General features: G+C 42.7%; 1 protein-coding gene across 4 annotated transcripts in view; it reads left to right on the forward strand.

Moving 5' to 3' along the window:
* ANKRD28 (ankyrin repeat domain 28) overlaps positions 1-24278 on the forward strand; it is a 425075-nt gene that overhangs the window by 265719 nt on the left and 135078 nt on the right. For all 4 annotated transcript variants that reach the window (XM_033930721.1, XM_033930723.1, XM_033930720.1 and 1 more), the window contains 2 exons: positions 14247-14358; positions 22957-22983. In XM_033930721.1, coding sequence (XP_033786612.1) covers positions 14247-14358; positions 22957-22983 — 139 coding nt within the window. The remainder of the gene's footprint in view (positions 1-14246; positions 14359-22956; positions 22984-24278) is intronic.

Genomic DNA, 24278 nt, shown 5'->3' on the forward strand with positions numbered 1-24278 from the left:
TTGTTTAGACCAGGGCAATGAAGGAAGCCTTATGGGGGAAATTGTATTTACTTCTCTGGAGTTATAAATCAATTTGAAATTCAAACATTTTGAGTTTTACAACTTAGCAAGTTAACATGGCTGCAAATTTCACATCCCATTATTTTTGGATGGAAGACTTTCACCATATTAAATTTGGTTTCTCTGTCCTACACAATCTTTTGCAGTTCAGTATCCACCTTCATCCTGCCAGGGGGGCACTTTCATTATTTATAGGTTCTTTCATTAAAAAAAAAAAAAAAATCATAAGAATGGCTGCCTGCCACCAAAAACATATTGGCATTGAGTTCTTTCCATTTTCTGTAACTGTGGGAATCGCATTTGAGCACCACTGTACTGCTTGTTCTCAAAAAATGGGACATTTACCTGTCGCAAGAAAAATGAGATAACAGTCCTCACAAATTCCATCTTCCTCCCTTATGAATTGGCTTCTCCTAGTATTTGCTTTCTGTTGAACCAAAGTGGCTCTACAAAACCATACTGATTTCAGAGCTTGAATTTTATGCCATTACTAATGTTTGTTTCCTTTATTCCACTAAGAATGTTAGTTCATTTCAACTACCTGTAGTATTTTAATGTCCTTTAAACTTCAGGGTGGGAGGTGCGGTAAAGGAGGCTCTCCGAGGAGAAACAAGCAAAATATGCTCACATCCTTATTGTTCATAGTTTTTGTCATAATTCTTTGTTTTTATCATGTTTCAGTATTTATCTTGACTTTAATTTTGTCAACTTTTCAGTTTTTGGTCTTAGGGCTACCTTGAGCCTCTTTTCCTCCCTGGGAGCATAAATCTTTTTTGGGACACTTTTTACTCAACCTCCCCAGGCCCTTGAGCCCTTTGACTTAGCATCAGCCTTTTTCCCTTCCATGTCAAAGACTGTACAGAGCGGCTTTAAGAAATGCTCTTGGACCATCTCTGGCTCTGACCCACATAATTGGTATTTTCAATGTCTGTTTTCTGAACATTGGGACATTAACTGTTCACATTGTCTCTGCATGCAAAAGAGATCATTCAAAGCCCTGAAACTTCAATTCAAAAAACTTTTCGTTATCACGTCAGCATCGACATCGAGCATGGTGGGAGAATCAGAACCCAACACTCAGCCTCCTATAAACCCAGCATTGGTATCAACACCTCATCTAGAGCACTGGGCTCCCTGCAGAGACAGGCCACTACATCATCTTCATCATTGCCTCAAGTATTGAAGGATGTAGCATGTAAGAAAGCTAAGAAGCACAATCATCCTTCCCCTTCTAGGCAAGCCACTGCATCCTCCCAGGTGTTGACTTCCTATATGCACAGATGACAGTTTTCCTTCCATCCAGATTATTTCTCCTTGTAAGTGCCTCAACATCGAAGTCTCCCATGCCACACCAACTGGTACAGCAGACTGCTTCCATGCTAATGTCTCTTCAAGTACAATGGGTGCGTCATTATAGACAGTAGGGCATTCTCCCCATGCTCACTAGCCATGCAGAATGAATCTACTCCAGGTTTTCAATTCCTCCTCCTCCTCCACAGGGCTCTACTGCCCCTTCAGTTTTCCTGCTGCATGTGCCAGAAGGTGTCTTTTATCTGCTGTGTATGTTTCTGTATTATTTTCAGTATTTTTTTTACTGTTTTTGCGGCTATCAATGTACCAGAGCTCCCCAGTTCAGGGGAAACCACTGTCTGCATGAAGAAGAAGCAAACTTGGGTCTGTAACCTTCAGGTTAATCCCTTGGGGATCTATTTGGTCAGCCTGCAGAAATCTTTGTAGAGCTTGGGGTCCATACCCTAGTAGCTTAACTCACTTACTGAATCACAGGGGCTTGAGTATAGGCTAAGGCATCCACATGGTGCTCAGTGGAGCAGGTAGCCTGACCTTTGAGGATTGGCTGATGCTTCTCCCAGATCCAGCTACTGTTTAGGGCTGAGGCAGGCTGCAGCTCCATCAGAGCACATTCTACAGTGAGTAGGGCTATTACAGCCTATGGGCAAAATCAGGAGGTAGGGGGGTGCTGAAAAATCTGTTTATAAAGATTTCTGCCACTTCCTATAGGTCTCCCACTTCTAAAATCACATTTTCTGGTTTAGGTTTTTTTTTGTTGTTTTTGGTTTTTTTTTGGGGGGGAGGGGGTTACACTTTAGATTGTTTTTCAGCCATTTTTTCTTGCTAAAATGCCCCTGTGGTAGCCATCTTGGATTTCCAGATTTTTTTTTCCCCAAAGTTCTCCTTAACCTTCAAATCATTTAGTTTTGCCTCAAAGCTGACAGGGATGAGTCCTAAGGCTCTTTTACCCCTAATTCATGCCAGATTTATGCTGGATGGTCGCTTGAAGAGTGCCCTTGTGCCACTTGTCACACAGCAGAAGCATCCAGCTTAGCCTCCCCTTTGGTCTCTAGAGCTGAGGAATCATTGGGGAGGGCCTGTATTCCAGGAGAGAATCCCTTCCAGAGCCCTGGAACAGCGGCATACCTAAGCGCAAGAGTGTAGAAGTTGCAGAACCCAAGAGATGTAAGGCGGAGTTACCGAGAAGGGACTCACTGCTGCCTAGTAAAGGCTTTTCTCCTGAATTCATTAATTTGATGTGGAGAGCTTATTTGGATAGCTAGGATACTTATATAAAGTCTAGAAGCAAGCCAGGGTCACATATGGGGGCTTGGCTCCCAGGACACATGAGCAGCATTGCCAGAAGCTGACCAGGATCCTGTGGACCTTTCTGACAGGGATTCAGAAGGTGAAGGAATCAGTCTCTAGACCTTTGCTCTCTCAGAGCGAGTTTTCCCTGCTGGGAGATATAGGGTCGCATACAGGAATGAGTACGCAGGATGCAGTGAGGGCTCTTGACCAAGGGGAGGAACCCACTGTACATTGAATGTTCAAAAGGAAAATAGCGTTGAAGAGGAGTAGCATTCAATTAAACATTCAGCAGGAGGTGCCCCTGAGTTTGCCCCTGACGAAGGACATGAAACGGGGCTCTGTAGGATGATCAGTTGGCACTCCCTTACAACAAACTTCCCTACCAAACTTCCTGGCGCTCTCAGAGATAAGTCCTTGTAGCAAGCAGATATATTTAAATGTTTGATTATTGAGACTTTCTGCTACCATGAGGCTCACTAATAAGTGATTTCACACTTGATTGTGTGTTTGAATTCTTAAACAATGCAATTTTGCACTTGACACTTCAGGCACTTATTATCTTTGCACGTCTTAACTAATGTTTATTTAAAAATGTAAAAACAAAATTCTCTTTTAATAAAAAATTTCTCAGCTTGAGGATGTACCGTATGATGTTTGTGGGTGACTCCTGTGATGCACTTTAGGGTGCTTTATGCTTGACAAGCCCTGGTGAACTTGTGACTTTTGTCAAAAAGTTCCCATGAACTTATTGAACATCCTCAACTGTATAACATCAAATTGAACATATAGAATTTAGTAGCGTGATTAAATTATATATAAAAAAGGGGTGTGGACCAAAAGCCCTTGGTTTCAAGATAGTTTCAAGAATCGAGAGCAGGTCTTTCTTTCTAATCATTGGATGTTCAAGCCTTTAGCACTATTAGAGATCATTACTGACTCACTGCGAGAGTTACAGTTAGACTCCCAGCAGGCTCCTTCCACTCAGGTGGGTTATCCTCAGCAGAGTCAGAGCACAACCCACATCATTTCCCTGACATCCTGATATGAGCATTTTAGTCATTTAGCACTGGGATGCTCCTGATGGCTCTTTAAAGGTAGCCAAAACAATGCCTAGGCTATATCCTATGGCACAAGAGTATCAACAGATGTTTGCTCAGCCTATGGTGGATTCCTTGGTAGCAGAGCACAACGGAGGAGTTGTGAGGATAAGATGTCAATAATTCAGACATGGGTGTAAAGTTCACTTTATTGGTAGCAGCACTACAAAGACTCAACACTGACAATGTTTCAGGAGTCTATTAAGCCATAACAAAACCAATGTTTAGCATTTCTTAAATATGCATATAATTTTGTAAACCGCATAGTTATTATGTGGCATATACATTTTTAAATAAATAAATGTGTCAAGTCTTCGCAGTGCTACTACCAATAAAGTGAACTTTTAACTTTACACCCATGGCTGAATTATTGACATCTTATCTTCGCAATTCCTCCATTGTGCTGTGCTTCCCGTGTTGTCGAGACCTTTTTTGCTCTCTCTCCAGTGGATTCCTTGGTAATTCAGGTAACCAAGCATACTTCCCTACTAAGTGAGGAAGATGTAGTACTAAGGGAAATGCAGTTTCGCAGAGTGGATGTGGATCTAAAAAGGCAGTTCGGAGCTTTGACGTTAGGAATCAAAGCAGCTACAGCAGCCTCGTTTGTGGCATGCATTTGTCATACCAAGATGGGTCGGCTTACCCTGGCAGAGGGCGAGCGTTTGCTCCCAGCTTATACTAGCAGGAGTGGATAATGTGGCCAATGCTGTCTACAAAATCAGTCATGAGCAAAGTTTCAAATTATTCCATTTTGACATGAAGAATGCTCTGGATCAATAAATGGGTGGGAGATTTCATCATTAAGGCTACCCTCAGCCAGAAAGGCTGCTCCCTTTCAAGAACAGATGTTTGGAAAGAGTCTGGACGATCTGATAGCCAGCATGACAGATCGCCAGCCCAAATCTTTTCCCGACAGCAGATCGTAAGCCTCTAGAGGTTGTGGGCAGTCTTATATTTATAATTCCAAGGGCTTTTGACAGTAGTCAAGAGGTGCCTCATCACAGAGATCCTATCGGGGATCTTGGCAGAGATTCACAGGACCTAGGAAAAGTCATGCCTCCAGTTCTCATTCCGTATTCAACCTTCAAGTAAGCATAATGACACCAGGGTCGAAACCTTCCCCCTGAGGATAGATCAGACATGGGCAACTCTGGTCCTCAAGGGCCGGAATCTAATCGGGTTTTCAGGGTTTCCCCAATGAATATGCATTGAAAGCAGTGAATGCAAATAGATCTCATGCATATTAATTGGGGAAATCCTGTAAACCCTATTGGATTTTGGCCCTCGAGGACTAGAGTTGCCCACATCTGGGATAGATAGAAACATGATGGTAGATAAAGGCCAAATGGCCCATTCAGTCTGCCCATCTGCAGTAACCATTATCTCTTCTCTAAGAGATCCTAAGTGCCTATCCCAGGCTTTCTTGAAATCAGACACAGTCTCTGTCTCCACCACCTCTACCGGGAGACTGTTCCACACATCTATCACCCTTTCTGTAAAAAAGTATTTCCTTAGATTACTCCTGAGCCTATCACCTCTTAACTTCATCCTATGCCCTCTCATTCCAGAGCTTCCTTTCAAATGAAAGAGACTCGACTCATGTGCATTTATGCCATGTAGGTATTTAAACGTCTCCATCATATCTCCCCTCTCCCGCCTTTCCTCCAAAATATATAGATTTAGATCTTTGTCTGTCCCCATGCACCTAATGATGAAGACCACGCATCATTTCAGTAGCCGTCCTCTGGACCGATTGTATCATTTTTATATCTTTTTGAAGGTGCGACCTCTAGAATTGTACACAGTATACTAAATGAGGTCTCACCAGAATCTTATACAGGGACATCAATACCTTCTTTTTCCTAATGGCCATACCCCTCCCTATGCACCCTAGCATCCTTCTAGCTTTCACCATCACCTTTTCAACCTGTCTGGCCACTTTAAGATCACCACATACAACCACACCCAAGTCCCAAGGCTTTCATTGTATGCGGAGTTCTGGGCACAGATCTCATCAGACCGCTATGTGCTAGAGATCATTTGAGCAGGTTCAAGCTAAAGTTAGCCCATCCCTTAACAGACTGGTTTGTGGATTGCCAAATGGAGTGCCCAGAAAAGGCATGTAGAGACTTAGCAACAGTATAGAGACTTGTATAAATTCAGGCCATAGAGCCAGTGCCACTAGAAGAATTGGGCTCGGGCAGATACTGCATATACTTCATAGTGCCCAAGAAAGGCTTAGAAGATTGGAGACCTAACCTAGATCTCACACGTCAACGGGGCTGTGAAGGTTCCACACTTTCACATGGAAACAATGCGGTCAGTCATCATAGCAGGAGCTCTGGGTGAATTTCTTGCTTCCCTTTACTTGACAGAAGCCTACCTGCATATTCCCATATTTCAGGAGCAGCGAAGATTCCTGAGATTCCATGTGTTGAAGAGAATTATCAGTTCTTGGCACTCCCTTTTGGTATGGCAACAGCACCTGGCACGTTCATCAAGGGTGATGGTATTGGTAGCGGCGCATATCCATTCCTGAATAATTAGCTGATCAGAGGTCCATCATTCTCAGAAGGAGAACAGGCAGTGATCAAGTGGTCTAGGTCTTACAGAGCCTGGGCTGGATTTTAAATTTTCAAAAGAGCCAACTGGTTCTGTCCTAATTGCTGGAATATCTGGAAGTTCTAGTCAACACAGCAGAAGGCTGGGTCTATCTCCTAGAGGCAAGCAGATAGATGTTTGCACTCAGATTTTCAACATAATGGCCAAGCCAGTTCCATCAGTGTAGCATTACCTCCAAGTTCTTGGCTCAATGGCAGCCACTATATATGTGGTTCCTTAGGCGAAGGTTCACATGCATCTTCTCCAGAGTGCACTGCTATCTCTGTAGTCCCCACAGTCGGACTCCCTTCAAATGACACTTGTGGACTCTGGATTCCTGCTGCAGTATGAGTTGGTAGCTTCGTCCACAGTCATTATTACAGGGCATTCCCCTCAGAATAGCTTCATGGGTGATTCTCACAATGGATGCCAGCTTGTTCATCTGGGGGAGGCAACTGAAATGATCACCTAGTCCAGAGGAAGTGGTCAGCCTCCCAGAGAACGTGGTCCATCAGCAGCCTGGAGCTTTGGGCCATTCGGGTGACATTACAGAAGTTGGAGAAGATTCCAGGACAGGCTGTAAACCGTGCCGAGCTCCGCATTCGTGGAGATGGTGCGGTATATAAACCCAAGGTTTAGTTTAGTTTAGTTTAGTTTAGGCTGTCAGATCCTTTTCGGATAATACTACAGCGGTGGCATATGTCAATTGCCAAAGAAGCACTCAGAGTGTGCAACCGAGTCTGCAGCAGTATTCCAATCCTTTGCTTTGAGCTGAGGCCGTCCAGCTTTCAATCTGATGGCTACGGCAAGGAACAAGAAGATGGACCATTTCTTCAGTCGAAGATCAAAGACTGGAAGCGCAGGTCTTGACACCCTAGTCCAACCTTGGCCAAAAGAACAAGCTCTTATACATGTTTCCTCCATGGCTCATGCTAGGATGAATACTCCACAAAATAGCAAATGACCCAGGGAGAGTGGTCCGCGTGGCTCCAGATGACTGTGCAGGCCATAGTATGCAGACCTAGTGCATCTTCAGAGGGACAAAGTTTTCAGACTGCAGGTTCAGCCTAATGGTCATAGAAGATCACGTTGGTCTTATGACATGGTATTAGAGTACAAAGGATACTCAGAGGTAGTCATTGCTGTTCTTCTCAGAGCCAAGAAACCTGCAATGGTTCCCGCTTAAACTAAGGCATAGGAGACTTTTCATTACTGGTGCACAACAGAAAAGGTGGATCTGTTTAGTGCTTCAATCTTGGTGGTGCTGGCTTTCCTCCAAGCAGATCTCAACAAAGGCCTTGCAGTGGCATTGCTCAGGGTCCAAGTGGTGGGCCTCTCATGTTTCAAAGCCTGAGAACTCAAAGCTCCTCTGGCTTCTTATCCAGACATAGCCAGATTCCTAAAAGGGGTGCTAAGGCTCAGACCACCAGTAAAGCAGTCATTTGTTGTGGAACCTTAATATGATTCTGCACAGCCTCATGCTCCTTGCGAGCCTATTCAAGAGACATCCATGATGGACCTTACCATTAAGACTGTTTTCTTTGTGGCCATAACGTCTGTGAGTAGAGACTCAGAGCTGCAGGTGCTGACATGCAGGGAGCCATTCCTTGAGATCAGAGGCAGGAATTTCCCTTCACACAGTCCCATCCTTTTTGTTGAAGTTCGTTTTAACATTTCATATCAATCAAGAAGGAAGATTACCAGTATTCCAGACCACAGGGCCAAAGAAAAAGGATCAGACTCTGAGAAAACTGGATGTAGGTCCTATTATGGTATCTAGAGGTTACTAATTAGTTCTGACTGTCTGATCATCTGTTTGTGTTCACCAATCAGGCTGGATGTGGTAGACCAGAAATGGTAGGCTACCATTTCAAGATAGATTCACATGGCCATCTCATCAGTATATATTGCCTGTGGCAAGCAATCACTGATCTCCTTAGAAGTGCATTCGACAAAAAGCGTGGCTTCTTTGTGGGCGGAAGCTCGGGTAATTTTGTCCAAGGAGATTTGTAGAGCAGCGACTTGGTCCACACTGCATAAGTTTTCCAAGTTCTATAGAGTGGACGTGGCAGCATGAGAGGACATCGTATTTGGATCTTCAGTGTTAGGAGCAGGTGCAGAAGCCCCACCCTAGATTTGGGGGAGATTGCTTTGGTACATCCCTACTGTCCAGAATGATACACCTATTGCACTAGAAAAAGAGATTAGGTTCTTACCTTGCTAATATCTTTTCTAGTAGATAGGTGTGTCATTCTGGAGCCCCACCCTGTTAGTTATTTTTCCGCCTGCCCACTGTCTCAAATGAGACGGTTCAAGTCAAAGCTGAGATTTTGATGTCTGTCATCCCTCAAGGGTATAAAGAATAATGTATTGCTGTAGCACATTGAGGAATGTTTGAACTCCATGAATGGTTCTGATTGGTATGGTTATTCCGAAGTATGGATTGTTCCATTACAATGTTTAATAGCATTGTATTTTGAGGAGTCTCCCTGTACCCCTCCTTCTTATGTGTCTCTATGTAGCATTGTTGCCTGCTTTGGTACAAATCGAAAGGGGCAGCAGAGCCCTCAGTAGAAGGAGGAAGAATTGAAAACCTAGAATGGATTCCTTCTGCACAGCCTGCGAGCATGGGGAGAATACCCTACTGTCCAGAATGACACACCTGTCTGCTAGAAAAAATATTAGCAAGGTAAGAATCTAATCTCTTTTTCTAGTACCAACACAGTCTCTCCCAAGAGGAGATCCAGGCTATGTTTAGACAAGAGCTTTTGGAGCTACTGCAATCTTAGTAGTCATAGGCATTAAAGGCTTCCATGCCTGCCTCAGCTTAGCCTGGGGATACATCGCCGCGCTGGTCAAGAACGAGGTCTCGCACACCTGTTTGACATCAAGCATTGGAGTCTGCACAGAACCACATGATGCATGCAATTGTCATTGGTGGAGGAGTTATCTCCTGCCTCAGAATATCGACCTGAACCTCGATGCACAGTCAACACGTCTCTCGACTCAGATATCGCCAACCATTCAAATAAGAACTTCCCAGAGTATGCAGCAGAAGAATCCCACAGTATGCCTTCTGATCCTTATCCTCCTCCTCAGCCATGTACATCTCCTCTAGAAAGTATATCTTTTACTGGCTTTATAAGACAGATGGGTCAGGCTTGGTAGAGCTGACTCACAGTTCTAATTTGCAGGAGTGTTGCTATAGAGTGCTGTACCCTGGCTTACCTGTCGCAGAAACATCTGTGGGGGGCAGTTTGCTGAACAGTGTGTGATATATGGTCAAGCTGCTGGGACATGGAGACATAAGTTTTGGTGGTGTGCACCTATTCATGGTTTTTGGAAAGATGTTATCTGTTTTATTCATCAGGTGGTTTGAGCCTCTTTTCAGGGCACAAGGGAACAGTTGGTACATGATATGCCCGGTGCTTTTGTTGTCCTGAATAAAGAAGAAAGATTGTTGTGTCATAAAATGTGTTAAGTAGCCAGGAAATGCATATTGCAGCATTGGATTGCTTTGGACCCACCAAATATCTGGCACTGGCGAGCAACCCTCCACACTTTGGTGGGCTGGGAAGCCAAAGGATCTTGTAAAAGAACATGTACCTTTATGAAAGTATGGGAACCATATTTAAATATCTTATCCCCAACTGGGTGCAGTTTATTGTGTAATGAGCTGTGAAGAGAGGGAGGGGGGAAGTTGGGGGTTTGGGATACTAGTAGATTGGGAGGTTTGTTGGTTGGGGAGGGGTTTTTTGGGTAGACAGTTCTAATGTTTTTGATGGAGGGTAATCTTCTGTATTGTTCTTTTTGAGAAACTGTAATATCTTCTTTAGCTGGAGGGGCAGGGATCTACTTTATTTTTGTTATTAAGATCTTAGATGACTTGTGTACCATGATGTTTATTCTCCTTGTTATGCTGTACAGTCATTATTGAAACATAAAAACTGGGAGACTACCCTGTCAGTCCAAGTAGCTCTTAGAAAGAGAAACACAATGTACAGAATTCAAATGTATCCAGGATTTAACAGGACTTAATCCCAACACCATTGATTAGTTATGGAATCTGCCTGCAAGCATTCACTCAGCTCGTGATCTTATATTTCTGCTCCTTCAGGCAGAGAAGCCAGAACATTAGACATTAGACTTTCTTGGCAAGCACATTTTCCAGTCAGCTATGATCCTTAACAGAATTTACATATCCATTTACTTCAAATCTTTTTTAAAACAATTGTCAGAATTTGAGGAATTTCTTCCCTCAGACAATTTAAAACAATTTCAACAATTGTCTAAAAAAAATTGTTTACTAATAGAAAGTTCATGACTAGAGCAGCTTTTGATGCATTTGATGTTTCTTCTCAAACATCTGCAGTAGTCATTTCAATGTGCCAATTGGCTTGGCTTTGAGTCTCTGATCTGGAAACTTCATTTCAAGCATGCCTTTCCAGTTTGCCTTGAAAGGGAGATGACCTGTTTGAAGAAATATTGAAGAGGCAGATAAGATTGAAACAAACCAACCAACCACAGACCCTATGACAGCTTTACTTAAACCACAAACTTTTCAATCTTCATCGTCCAGAAGATATTCTACTGTATGCAGCTGTTCACATTACTATAACACTAAATGCTGTTACAGTCAGCTTTCTTCCTCCTATTCTAAACCTTCTTCTTAATGACCCTGCACAAGGCAACAGAGACAACCAAAAATCATAACCTCAGTCTCAATCCAAACAGCAGTCATTCTTTTGACTCCTTTCTAGAGAGCATTGCCAACATTCCTCTAACTCTTCCTCACAATCTTCCCATTGGAGATAGATTAATTTATTTTCACCAACTTTGGACTCTTATCACAACAGACCAGTGCTTCGAGTTGTCGCTCAAGGCTACGCCCCACACTTGCTAAGAAATCCTCCAAACAACCCACCAAAAGTTTTTTATCATCTCCCTGCTGAAGACCCTCCTTTACTAATCACTCTTGACCCTTCTCCATCTAAATGCAATAGAACCTGTTTCTCTGCAGGAAAGGGGCCAGGGTTCTACTCCAAATATTTCCTGATACCAAAAAGACCAGAGGCCTTTGACCGATCCTAGACTTCTGAGGACTCAACAAATACTTCATAAAGAAGTTCAGCATGGTCACTCTGAGAACCCTTCTACCTCTACTGGAAAAAAGCAATTGACTTTGCTCTTTGAATCTCAGAGGCTTACACTCATATCCATTCTACCTACTCACAGAAAGTATCTTTGCTTTTGAGTTGGATCTCAACACTTCTAATATAAAGTTTTATACATCCCAGGGTACTGAAAGAACTCAACATGAAATTGCTGACCTGCTGTTAGTGATCTGTAACCTGTCATTAAAATCGTCTGTAGTACTTGAAAATTGGAGGGTAGTCAATGTTATGCTGATTTTTTTTAAAAGGTTCCAGGGAAGATCCAGGGAATTGCAGACCTATAAGCCTGACTTCAGTGCCAGGCAAAATAGTGGAAACAATTATAAAAGATAAAATTGTGGAAAATGTGGACAAACATGATTTAATGAGACAGAGTCAGCATGAGTTCAACCAGGGGAGGTCTTGCCTCACCAATTTGTTTGACTTCTTTGAAGGTGTGAATAAACATGTGGATAAAGGCAAACCAGTTGATATAGTGTATCTAGATTTACAGAAAGCTTTTGATAAAGTTCCTCATGAGAGGCTCCTGAGAAAATTAAAGAGTCATGGGATAGGAGGCAGTGTTCAATTGTGGATTAAGAATTGGTAATCAGATAGAAAACAAAGGGTAGAGTTAAATGGCCATTTTTCTCTGTGGAGGAAGGTAAATAGTGGTGTGATACAGGGATCTGTACTGGAACTGGTGCTATTTAACTTATTTATAAATGAGCTGGAAATTGGAACTACAAGTGAGGTGATTAAATTCGCAGATGACACTAAACCGTTCAAAGTTGTTAAAATGCATGCAGACTGAAAAACTGCAGGAAGACCTTAGTAAATTGGAAGATTGAGTGTCCAAATGGCAAATGAAATTTAATGTGAATAAATGCAAAGTGATGCACATTGGAAAGAACAGTCCAAGTCATAGTTACTGGATGCTAAGGTCCACCTTGAGGGTCAGCGATCAAGAAAAAGTTCTGAGTGTCTTCGTGAACAATACGTTGAAACCTTCTGTCCAGTGTTTGGCAGCAGCCAAAAAAGTAAACAAGATGCTAGAAATGATTAGAAAAGGAATGGTTAACAAGACTAAGAATGTTATAAAGCCTCTGTAGTACTCAAAGGTGCTTCCTCACCTTCAGTATTGCATTCAGTTCTAGTCTCCTTATCTCAAAAAGAAAAGGTTCAAAGAAGAGTAACCAAAATGATAAAGGGGAGGGAATTCCTCTCGTATGAGAAAGACTAAAGATGTTAGGGCTCTTCAGCTTGGAAAAGAGATGGCTGAAGGGAGATATGATCAAAGTCTACAAAATCCTGAGTGGTGTAGAAAGGGTACAAGTGGATCAATTTTTTACTGCATCAAAATTTATAAAGACTAGGGGGCACTCAATGAAGTTACAGAGTAATACTTTTAAAACCAATAGGAAGAAATATACATTGCCAGAGGATGTGGTAAGAGCAGTTAATGTAGCTGGTTTTAAAAAAGGTTTTTGCAAGTTCGTGGAAGAAAAGTCCATAAACTGCTGTTGAGACAGACATGGGAGAAGCCACTGCGTGCCCTGGATTGGTGGCATGGAATGCTGCTACTATTTAGGATTTTGCCAGGTACTTGTGACTTGGATTGGCCTCCGTGAATACAGGATACTGGGCTAGATGGACCATTGATCTGATCCAGTAAGGCTATTTTTATGTAATTAGCTTCAGCTCCTCTCCAAGAAGTGCCTAGTGGTAGTGGCGGCAACATTTCCCTTATGGGGATTTCACATATTTCAAGAACAGAAAAGAAAGCATGCTCACTGTCAGCAATGTGAAATGGGAGCAAACCAAACACAAGTTCCATTCAAGTGGAGAAAAGACCTTAATAAAACAGAGCAACTCCAACACTGCACACTGCTATATAAACATATAGAGAGCTCACATTAATCATAGGTCAGAAAAAAACTCCACTAGGAACACACCATAATTGCTCTCAAACCAACACCAGGTATACACATCAGTAGTCTTCAGTTCATTCAGATGAAAAATATTTCAGTTCACTTTCCATATGTCGTAACAAGAGCTACCAAAAAGAATACTCATCTAGGAAGCCCAATTAACAGAGCTGCATTTTGAAATTACTGTGGCTGTTTCATTAGGACCTGTTCTCCTGAAGACGCTTTGTGGCAAAACAGGGTATTCCTGTCAAAATTGTGGATGCAGCACTGTTGATTTTTAATTCCTGAGTTCAACTTTCCTTCCAGCCCTTTTGAATTTTGTCAGGCTATCCATTATTCTCATTCAGAATCATGATCCCCATATGCCTGCTTGTCCTCAGAGAAACAAAGATAATATACCTGTAGCAGGTATTCTCCAAAGACAGCAGGCATATATTCTTACAACTTGCTCACCTTCCCTAGTTGGCTTCTTAGCTTTGCTATTGAACCGATGGTCCCACGAGCTGATGTCAGTAGGAAAGCACTAGCGCATGCATAATATGGGCATTGCCTAAAAAATTTAAAGTGACAGTTCACTTCGTCGTGTCCATACCGGGTTTCGTGGATGACATCACCCACATGTGAGAATATATGCCTGCTGTCCTTAGAGAACACCTACTACAGGTAAGTATCTTTGCTATCTGGGTATAAGGTGGGAGGTTTTAGGTGACGTTAGCTTTTGAACTTTTTTGAAAGTTATGTTCTGGAATTCTTGTACTAATTCAAAACCTAATTAAAATAACATTTTCATAAACTTCACTTAGGTGCTTGGAATACTTACTAAGAAATGATGCAAATCCTGGGATCCGGGACAAACAAGGTTACAATGCAGTTCATTATTCTGCTGCTTATGGCCACCGTCTTTGTCTTGAATTGGTAAGAATTTTCTGGCAGCAAAGGATTTGATTTTGTGTTAGTTAATATTTAGTGATACGAGTTCAGATGAACTATATAAAGAACTTATAGCTTGTAGCAGTATACAGTCAATTTATTATTTTGTTAAAAATTACAATTCAAGTATAAAAATATAAATATACAGTTATCCATTATACATATCTTTTTTGGAAATCTCTGAATCAAAGTTAAATGAGGCTTATGATACCTGTGTCCATACATAGAGGAGTAATGTTAGTCTGGTTTCAGCAGTGGTGTATAATGGATCGAAAGATCAAATGGTTCAGAAAATGTTTAACCATCAGACCCTCTTGTGTATGTTTTTTTCTATATTTCTTTTTGTTATTAGTATTAGATGAAAAATGTATGCAACAAGAATTTTATTGACACTTACCTTGTTCCAATAGGTTTCTTTAATATCAGTTGACATTTTTGATGTGCTAGATTCTTCATGCTCCCTTGGGCTTTCAGTTCAATGAGAATTGGCTTTTATTCATCCTATTACATTATGAGCCTTTCCTCCTTCCACCACTGTCTAGCTTAGCCATTATAACAATAGTCCTTGGCCAGAGGCTAAACACTGTTTTCCTTGTGGAATCTGGTGTATGTGCACTGTAAATCTTGGTTGTAGCTGTACCCGTTGAATAAGGGCTGCATTGCAATCTTCCTTTGGATGTGTGAACACTGCCTCCAGAGCATTCCATGCAGTAGAAGCCAAGCTCAGGAGTATAACCCAGAACTCTTCCATATACATGACAGTCTGAAAAGTATAGAAAGGGCTGTGATGTTTATAATGCTAGATCATTATAATGCTGTAGAGTAAGACAGAAACAGTAAAAGTTAAGCATAGAAGAGCACTTTAATCGGTGGCGCTTTATATGGAATTCATCATTGAATCTAGGGATCATAAGCTCCAGCCTACCTCTATTTCAGGTGCCACTCTTGTATGTTTTGTAGTGATGTGCTGGGTTATCAGTTCCATACTTAAAACGCACAGAGCACTTTAATCACTGGCACTTTTGCTATTCACCTGAGATTGGTCATTGATTCCAGGTGATAAACCTTCACTATGCCAAACATCTGTTTCAGATGCCACTCTTACATATCCCACTAAAGGGGGTGCGCCATTTAATGCAACTTTATGGCAACTTTGATCTGGTTGGTGGAGTTTGGGGAAAAATCTATTTGATAGAGGGTGGGCAAGCTGATTAGTTATGTGAGGTAGGCAGTCTTTAAATGGCAGAACTTTATTGCACATTTAATGTAATAATATTAGGGAAGATGAAACATTGTGAGCTGGACTTGTATGTTCATTGATGAATAAGGTTATTCTCTGAGAACAAGCAGGCCTCCTATTCTCACAGCTGGGTGATATCATCTGATAGATCCCAGCACAGTGCTAGCTATGCCATTTCATTCATACATTGGTACCTTCCGGCCTGACGCATGAGAAGTGGTCCTTTTGTCTTACTTTGTCCATGGAACAGACAAGACGGGTTTCTCGGGTTTCTCCTGCTCATGAGTGAAGTGATGCCTTTCCTTCGGGTTTGCTGCCTGATTTACTGTTTAAAAAAAAAATCTTTATTGATTGAACACACCAGAGCAACACATTGATCAGGTCCACTTAGAAACTAAATTGATGGCATACAGGATAATCTGACCAACTTTTGAAAAATATCTCTTCTCCCACCCCTCCCCCAAGCCAACAAGAACTCAACAAAACTGGGACCTCAACCATGCCTGATTTACTTTTAATTTTGCTTTCTTTCAGGTTTGTTTTCAGAGTTTCCCTCCCGGTCTTATTTTTTCAAGTTTTTGCAGTACTTTTAAGTTTCCTTTATTTTTTTGTTGTGCTAGGCCTCGTTTCCGCTTACCCCCTTTTCAGCTCACCACTGAAGAATTTAATTTGACCATCATTCTTTTTGCAATATCTAGGAAGATCTCCCTATGGCTTCAAGAGCTGTTCCCAATGTAATTGGGTCATTTTGATCACAAACGCACACAATTAGTGCATAGGGTACCTTGGACTTCTCTTTGTCCCAAATGCAGTCCAGAACTCAGAAGGCACAGCAGGTTCAACATGAAAAAATGCTTGGCTCTTTGAAGGCCATTCCATTGACATTGAAAGTATAGTTTATAGTTTATTTAAAATTTGATAAAACGCTTTACAATATATTTCAAAGCGATATACAATTAAAATCAAAAATAAATAATGGGTAAAGACAATACAAGGACAGACATACTAAGGTGGGAAGGAAGAACAAAAGGGAAGTGTGGAAGAAGATTACAATTAAAAAAAAAAAAAATTAAAACAGAGGGAAGAAACGAAGGGAAAAGATAGGGGAGAATTTTAAAATTGATAAGAAATAAAAATAAATTAAGATTGTATAAGATACACCAAAATTGAGTCAGATATATTAATCATATGCATCTTTAAAAAGAAGCATCTTTAAAAAGGAAGCATCATTTGCTGACCAGTTGATAACCACTGGGAGTGCATCAGCAGCAAGGGGTCTCAACTTCACTCAAGATGAAGCACTGTTAGTCGGCCCTGGGACTGGACAGCATTGGACCCAACACCGAAGATGTGTATGGGTTTGACATCATCCATGAAGCATCGGCATCATTCCTCCTAACACACGGTCCTAGAAGTGCCAGGACATCAGATATCAGATGCACCAATTCTTGAGAAGCATCCGCACCGAGAGGCTATCTCCCCCCTCTATAGTGGAGATGCAGATATGCAAGTTGCCAGGCAGCTGGAGCAGATTTTACAGCGCAAGACACTTTGGAATTAAGGGCATTTAAGCTTGTGGAGCTATAGCCTGCCCTGATGTCAGTGCCTTGAAGGGTCTCTGAATTGGCCTCGGTGCATTCACCTCCACCATTTGGGGGGAGGGGTGTGGAACCTTTCCCAGAGTCAAATGGTAGGGATATACCTCAGCACCCTAGGGACCAAACACACTGTTCCACCAGGCTGAGCCCCTCTCTACTCACTCTGACTGGGACCACTCTTGGGACTCAGATGAGGATCCACATTACTTCTTGGAGGAAGAGGAGTCATATGGTATCCCATGTGACCCGTCACCACCTCACGAGAGAAGAAAGTCTCCAGCAAAGTCTCTCTCCTTCATTGGTTTTGTCAAGGAGATGACTTTGGCTATCCCATTTAACTTGGAGACACATGAGGAGCCTAGGACTGAGATGTTAGAGGTCCAAGGAGTAGTCACAGTACCATTGCACTCTATCCTTAAGGACACACTGATGAGAAATTAGGAGATCCAATTTCAGTGCAGGCTGCAACAAAAAGAGTGGATATGCGGTATCCAGAAGGTTCCCAGACTTCAGCTGCTGTCTCCTTGAGTTACTGCAGCAGGAGCTTTCCAGCATACTTCAACCTCTATCGATGCATCCTACATGGTGCTTGATACTGGCTTTAACCACGGTCCCTACAAGTGATTGTGCATAAACACTGTATATGGTGCCACACTGGGTCACCTCATCATATGCTCTCTCTCTCTCTCTCTCTCTCAGCACTCCATCCAAGCATCAAGGTCACAACATTGTGGTTAATTGAAATGCATCTTGACACATTCCAGGCACTCGTCTCAATGCTTCTCCTGATGCTCTCAATCCTGATCATTCTGCCTCAACATATCCACAGGGAAACTTCACAATTTTCTATTGACAAGTCATATAGCATACTTCAAACCCTTCTTCTGTGATGCCACACAGGTCTCCTCCAGAAGAAATTTCTTTCACCACTTTTATCCAACAGATGAGTCAAAATCTTCCCATCAATATGGAGTCTAAACAAGAGCCAAGGGCACATTTAATGAAATGCCTTGATTATGAAGATTGGCCTAAGGAGTGTCTGAAACTTCCAATCTATAAAGTTCTCAATGAAATTGATTAAAAAATTGTGACACTCCATTAACAGTTCTTTTTGCCCTAGCCAAGCTGGAATCTTTATAATGAGCCTGATCCTTTCCTGGTTTCATCACACTCAGCTGCCACATCAGTCATTGGTGGTACAATCAGCCTTGCGGTGTGCCCATAGTTCTAGAACATATGCTAGAATGCCTCCAGGAAGACACAACAAATCATTAGATAATTTTGGCAGGCATATTTTTCAGTCTTCATGCTTACCAATACCGTCATAAATTACTAATTTCACATTACTTCATATATGAAATCTCTTCTTCAACTATCAAGCTTTCAACACCATCTTGTACCTGGCCTAGCTGAACCCTATGAAGAACTGGTCGCATCTCTTCTTTCCATCAGAAAATATCTTTCCAGAGCAACATGCAATACTTTTGTTATGTCTTATAGAGCACAGTTCTTCAACCGCCGGTCTGCAGAAAATTCCTGCCGGTCCGCGCAGGACTGGTGAGATCAACATCTTCAATTTCCTGCCGGTCCCCACAGGACTGGCAAGATCGATGAGCTATAGTTCGCGCAGGGCCGGAGAGATAATGGGGAGCCTCAGACAGTGTGCTTTCTCCCCTCCCAGCGGCTCTCCTTACTTACAAGCGCAGCGATTCAGGAAGGAAGCCTTGGAGCTTTTGCTGAGTTGGGCCGCCTCTGATGATGCAACTTCCGCTTTCCTCAGAGGCGGTGCGACCCAACAAAGGAACCGAGGCTGCCTTACTGAATCGCAGCACTGGCAAGTAAGGAGAGTTGCTGGGAGGGGAGAAAGCTGCTGGGCATGGTGAAAAAAAAAGGGACAGCTGCTACTGGACCTAGAGAGGGAGAAGGAGAGATGCTGCTGGGAGGGGAGGAGGGAAAGGAGTCTGGGAAGCTGCTGTGCAAGGGGGAAAAGGGACAGCTGCTACTGAACCTGGAGAGGGATAAGGAGAGATGCTGCTGGGAGGGGAGGAGGGAAAGGAGTCTAGGTTGGTCCACATCCTGTCCTAACCACTCCTCAAAAAAGACCCCTTTCAGCTCTAGGCACACAGCGGGATTCAGAAGCCTAAAAAGTCCCTGGATACAAGCTGTTTTGATTATTAGTACTTGGACAACCTGTTGTTTAGGTCATCCAGTGCTGACTTGGACATATTTCTAAACGTATTTAAGTTTCAATTATGAGCCCCATAGCTTGTATGATAGTCTCTTTTCAGACATCAAAGAAATCTTCAATATATTTATCGTGATTCTCATAACATCTCAGTGGCCACTTTAACCTTGATTCCCTCTCCTCCTGCAACTCAGTAATAAAACCCTTCACATCCCAAACCTTTCCAGAGTTACTGACACAGAATAAGAGTTCTCTTCCATCCTAATCTACATTCATTAAAACTCACTCCATGGTCTTCACACTCTTCCCAGGTTCCTCCTAAATGGCATCTCAGAATTTCATCTCAACCAGTCCATAGTTCTACCTGTCTTCTTCCCAAGACCACATTATCACACATTGGACTGTAAATATGTTCTTGCTTATTACTTAAAGTGGACCAAACCTCGTAGAACTTCCACTCAACTGTTCTGTCATTCGCGAACCAAGTAGATCACCTTCATGTAACATGGCGAACTGTACCTCCTTTTGTTATACTTGAACTGGGCTGATGCTTGAAACCTATATCATGGCACGTAAGATTTGAAAAATGGTGACTTCTGTAAAGCAACCACATGGTCCTCACTTCATACCTTCATATCCCACTATTGTTTGAAGAATAATTTCAAATGGGATAGTCTAAACAGTTCTACAAAATTTATTCTGTACTTAGATGTCAACTTCCCTCCAACCTGTTCGGTTTCGCCAGGATTATGGTAGTTGTCAATAACCCTCTTCTCAGAGACATAATCCTTGCAGCTAAGGAGTCCCACATGTGAGAATATAATGCCTGCTTGTCCTCAGATAAAGTATAGTTACTCACCTGTAGCTGGTGTTATTCAAGGACAGCAGGCAGATATTCTCACAATCCTTCTACCTCCCCTAGTTAACTTCTTAACTTTGTTACTGCACGCATGTGATATGGGCGGATTTAAAGTGAAAGTATGGTTTGTAACATAAGAACATAAGAACTGCCTTCTCCGGATCAGACCCATGGTCCATCGAGTCCGGCGATCCACACACGCGGAGGCCCAGTCAGGTATATACCTGATGTAGTTTTAATCACCCATATCCCTCTATGCCTCTCGTAAGGAGATGTGCATCTAATTTGCCTTTGAATCCTAGCACAGTGGATTCCTTAATAACCTCCTTTGGGAGAGCATTCCAGGCGTCTACCACTCGCTGCGTGAAGCAGAACTTCCGGACATTTGTCCTAGACTTGTCCCCCCTTAGCTTCAAACCATGTCCTCTTGTCCTTGTCACGTTGGACAATGTAAATAATTTATTTTCCTGCTCTATTTTATCGATGCCTTTCAGTATTTTGAACGTCTCGATCATGTCCCCTCGCAGCCTCCTCTTCTCCAGGGAGAACAGTCCCAGTTTCTTGAGTCGTTCCTCATATTCCAAGTTCTCCAACTCTAACTGTCCGTGCCCAAGCTCCGTGGGTGACGTCGCCCACCTGTAAGAATATCTACCTGCTGTACTCGGATAACACCTATAGAGCTGATGCAAAGCCATGCTGGAAGCAACATGGGGCCGGGCTGGAGATCGAAAAGATCTCTCCTGCCCTTCACCGCTGGCCGTGATTCGACAAGGCAGCGATTTGAGGCCGTCCAGTGAGGGAGGTAAGGGGGAGGGGGCTTATCTACCAGTTTTAACACTTGTATAGGCATTTTTTACAGCTTATATAAGGGGGCGTCCTATATGTGGGGAAATATGGTAAAACACTTAGGCACCTACCGGCGCTTTCCAAATAGCACCATTTTGAGAATCTGGGCCTATGTGTGTATTTATACCAGGAGGTGTGGAGGAGCATAATCAAAAAAACCGTCTAATTCCCTTTTTGGCTTAAGGCCTTAAACGTTGAAAGCAGAAGCAGGGAAAATGTCCATAACCAAAAAAAGTCATTTTTAATAATGGCCTGCCTCTACATTCAGCTGTTTAAACGCCCAGACCACCACTACATCTACACTTATCCCCCATAATGAACCAAAAAAATGCCTAAGCCCCAAATGTCCAACACAAGGGCTTTTAGGCGAAGGCGGAGCCAGTCCTTCTCCTAAAAGCTGGATTTTGTAACCGGTGTCTGTCATAAAACAACACCGGTTACAGAACCCCCCCACCTTAAAATGATCCGGGCAGGAGGGAGCCCAAGCCCTCCTGGCCCGCAGTACCCCAGACCCCCGACTATATTCAGGGCAAGAGGGGGCCCAAGCCCTCTTGCCCCGCTGACTCCCCGACTGCATCGGGGTAAGAGGAAGCCCAAGCCCTCTTGCCCCGCGGCACCCCCCCCCCCCCCCCCCGATTACGATCAGACCAGGAGGGAGCCCAAGCCCTCCTGGCCTCTCGCCCCCCACCCCCCTACACGATCGGGCAAGAGGGAGCCCAACTCCCCTACCCAGGCAGACCCCCCATCCCCCACTACAATACGGGCAGGAGGGCTCCCAGGCCCTCCTGCCCTCGACACAACCCCCCCAACGACCGCCCCCCCCGAACCTGGGTTGGGCCCGTGTGCCTAAGGCCCTACCCATAGGAGGCCTATTCTGGTCGGCCCAGGCACTCAAGACCCCACCTGTGGGGGGGTTTCATACACCTGGGTAAATCCGGCCCCATTCTGCAGCCGGCTGGCCTGCCGAATGGGCAGGTTTGGCACCCATCTGTTCGGCCAACATTTTACAGGTATGGGGGATGGGATTGGGGGTGGGGGGAGTCGCAGGGGGGGCCAATCGGGGGTTCGGGGGGGGCGGTCGTTGAGGGGGGGTTGTGTCGAGGGCAGGAGGGCCTGGGATCCCTCCTGCCCGTATTGTAGTGGGGGGTGGGGGCTAGGAGGTCCGCCTAGGCAGGAGGGGTTGGGCTCCCTCCTGCCCAATCGTGTAGGGGGGTGGGGGGCGAGAGGCCAGAAGGGCTTGGGCTCCCTCCTGGCCTGATCGTAATCAGGGGGTGCTGCAGGGCAAGAGGGCTTGGGCTCTCTCTTGCCCTGATATGTGTGGGGGGTGATGTATTGCGGCAGGAGAGATGCCTCATCGATGCTTTTTGATCGTCCAAGTAGCCATTTAGGACACTTTTTAGACTTTTTTTTTATTTTTTTGATTATGAACCCCATAGTGAGTAATTTTCAGGCAGTTGATTTGCATGGCTACTTTTTTAAACATAAAAATTACTTGGCAAATTGCTGCCTATATTAATTTGATGTATTCCCATACATGCTTTTTATTATAAAAGTTAGCAAAATGAAAGATTTGACAGTGAATCAAATGTTAAACCATGAGAAGCAGATCTTTCTCCTAGAATGATCTTCTGGCAGCAGAAATCACAAGAGCTCAATAATTAGTTATGGCTGAGGATAAATAAGGCATTGAAGCAAGTAGTTTATGCTTATGAAGTTATGCCTTATAAGAAGCTGTTGGCTTGCAATATTTTAATATGTCTAATAAAGTTTAGATTTGTATTGCATTTTAAATTTGCAATGTGTATTGATTGTAGTCATTAAAGTTTCATAATGCAAAAATATGTTTTTATTTCAGATTGCAAGAGAGACTCCTTTAGATGTAGTAAGTGCATAGTTTCATTTCACTTATATTGTAATAAAAATGGTAAATATTTGTAAATAAAAATACTTAGTCTAGAACTTTAAGTATAGAAAGGAGTAGAGGTATGATAGAGACATTTAAATACCTATGTGGCATAAATGCTTATGAGGCAAATCTTTCATTTGTAAGGAAGCTCCGAAATGAGAGGGCAAAGGATGAGATTAAGAGGTGATAGGCTTATGAGTAATCTAAGATAATACTTTTTTACAGAAAGGGTGATAGATGGATGGAATAATCTCCAAGTAGAGGTGGTGGAGACAAAGACTGTATGAATTAAAGAATTCATGAGACAGGCATGTGGGATTTGTTAGGGAGAGGAGGAGATAGTGGATGGGCAGACTGGATATACCATTTGATCTTTAAACTTCCCCCTCCGCATTCGCAGTGATAGGGGAATATCAAGTCAGCAAATACAAAAAAACTGTGAATAACTTTTTTGTATGTTATTCGCAGTTTTCTTTTACAAAACCCTGGAGAATTTGATAAAACTACGAATAACTGACCTGTTCCTGTGAAGAAAGTGCAGTGATTTTCTCTGATGTAATTTTGGGGGCGCAGCCTGCAAAAAAAAAAATTGTGATTGGTGAAACTGCAAATGCGGAGGGGGAAGTGTATCTGCCTTCATGTTTCTATGTTTCTAAATACTCTCTAGGTTCTTTAGTGCTGACTAATTCTTTATGATCATTGCATACTGTTTGAAAGAAAATCTTGTACCAATATTTAAGCACTGCAGTCAATGGTTTTTTAGGAATTTATTTTTAACATTGATCACTGTGTGTAGATTACTCTATTTGCATACATTCAGCACTGCTATCCAGATAGCAAGTGGCATTGAATATACATTCAAAGCAGCAAGAACCACTGCTGTATGGTAATAGCGATATTCAGCCTGTTATCTGGATAAATTTAGAACAAAATTATGTGCAAAATTATATGGGTAGAAGAGGTCACAGTGCTGCTGAAAATGCAAAGATATGGCTGCATAAGTCACTTATCAAGATAATAGCTGTGTTTGGTCATTAACACATCTGGTTTTAAATTTAACCTCCATAAACACCAGTGGAATTATTTCTTATAATCTAGAGGAAGGCAAAATAAATTAACTATAAAGTTGAATGTACAAATAAGTTAATGTTAAGAGCTTTTATTTTTTAGAGGCTAGATAAAATTCTTCTGTACAGAAATAGTAACTGTCAGGGGGAAACATTTTTGTGGTGGTAGGGGTCAGTGTTTTAATTCATTTTTATTTTAAGTGT

This window comes from Geotrypetes seraphini, chromosome 2 (genome assembly GCF_902459505.1).
Source record: "Geotrypetes seraphini chromosome 2, aGeoSer1.1, whole genome shotgun sequence".
NCBI classification, from domain to species: Eukaryota; Metazoa; Chordata; class Amphibia; order Gymnophiona; family Dermophiidae; genus Geotrypetes; species Geotrypetes seraphini.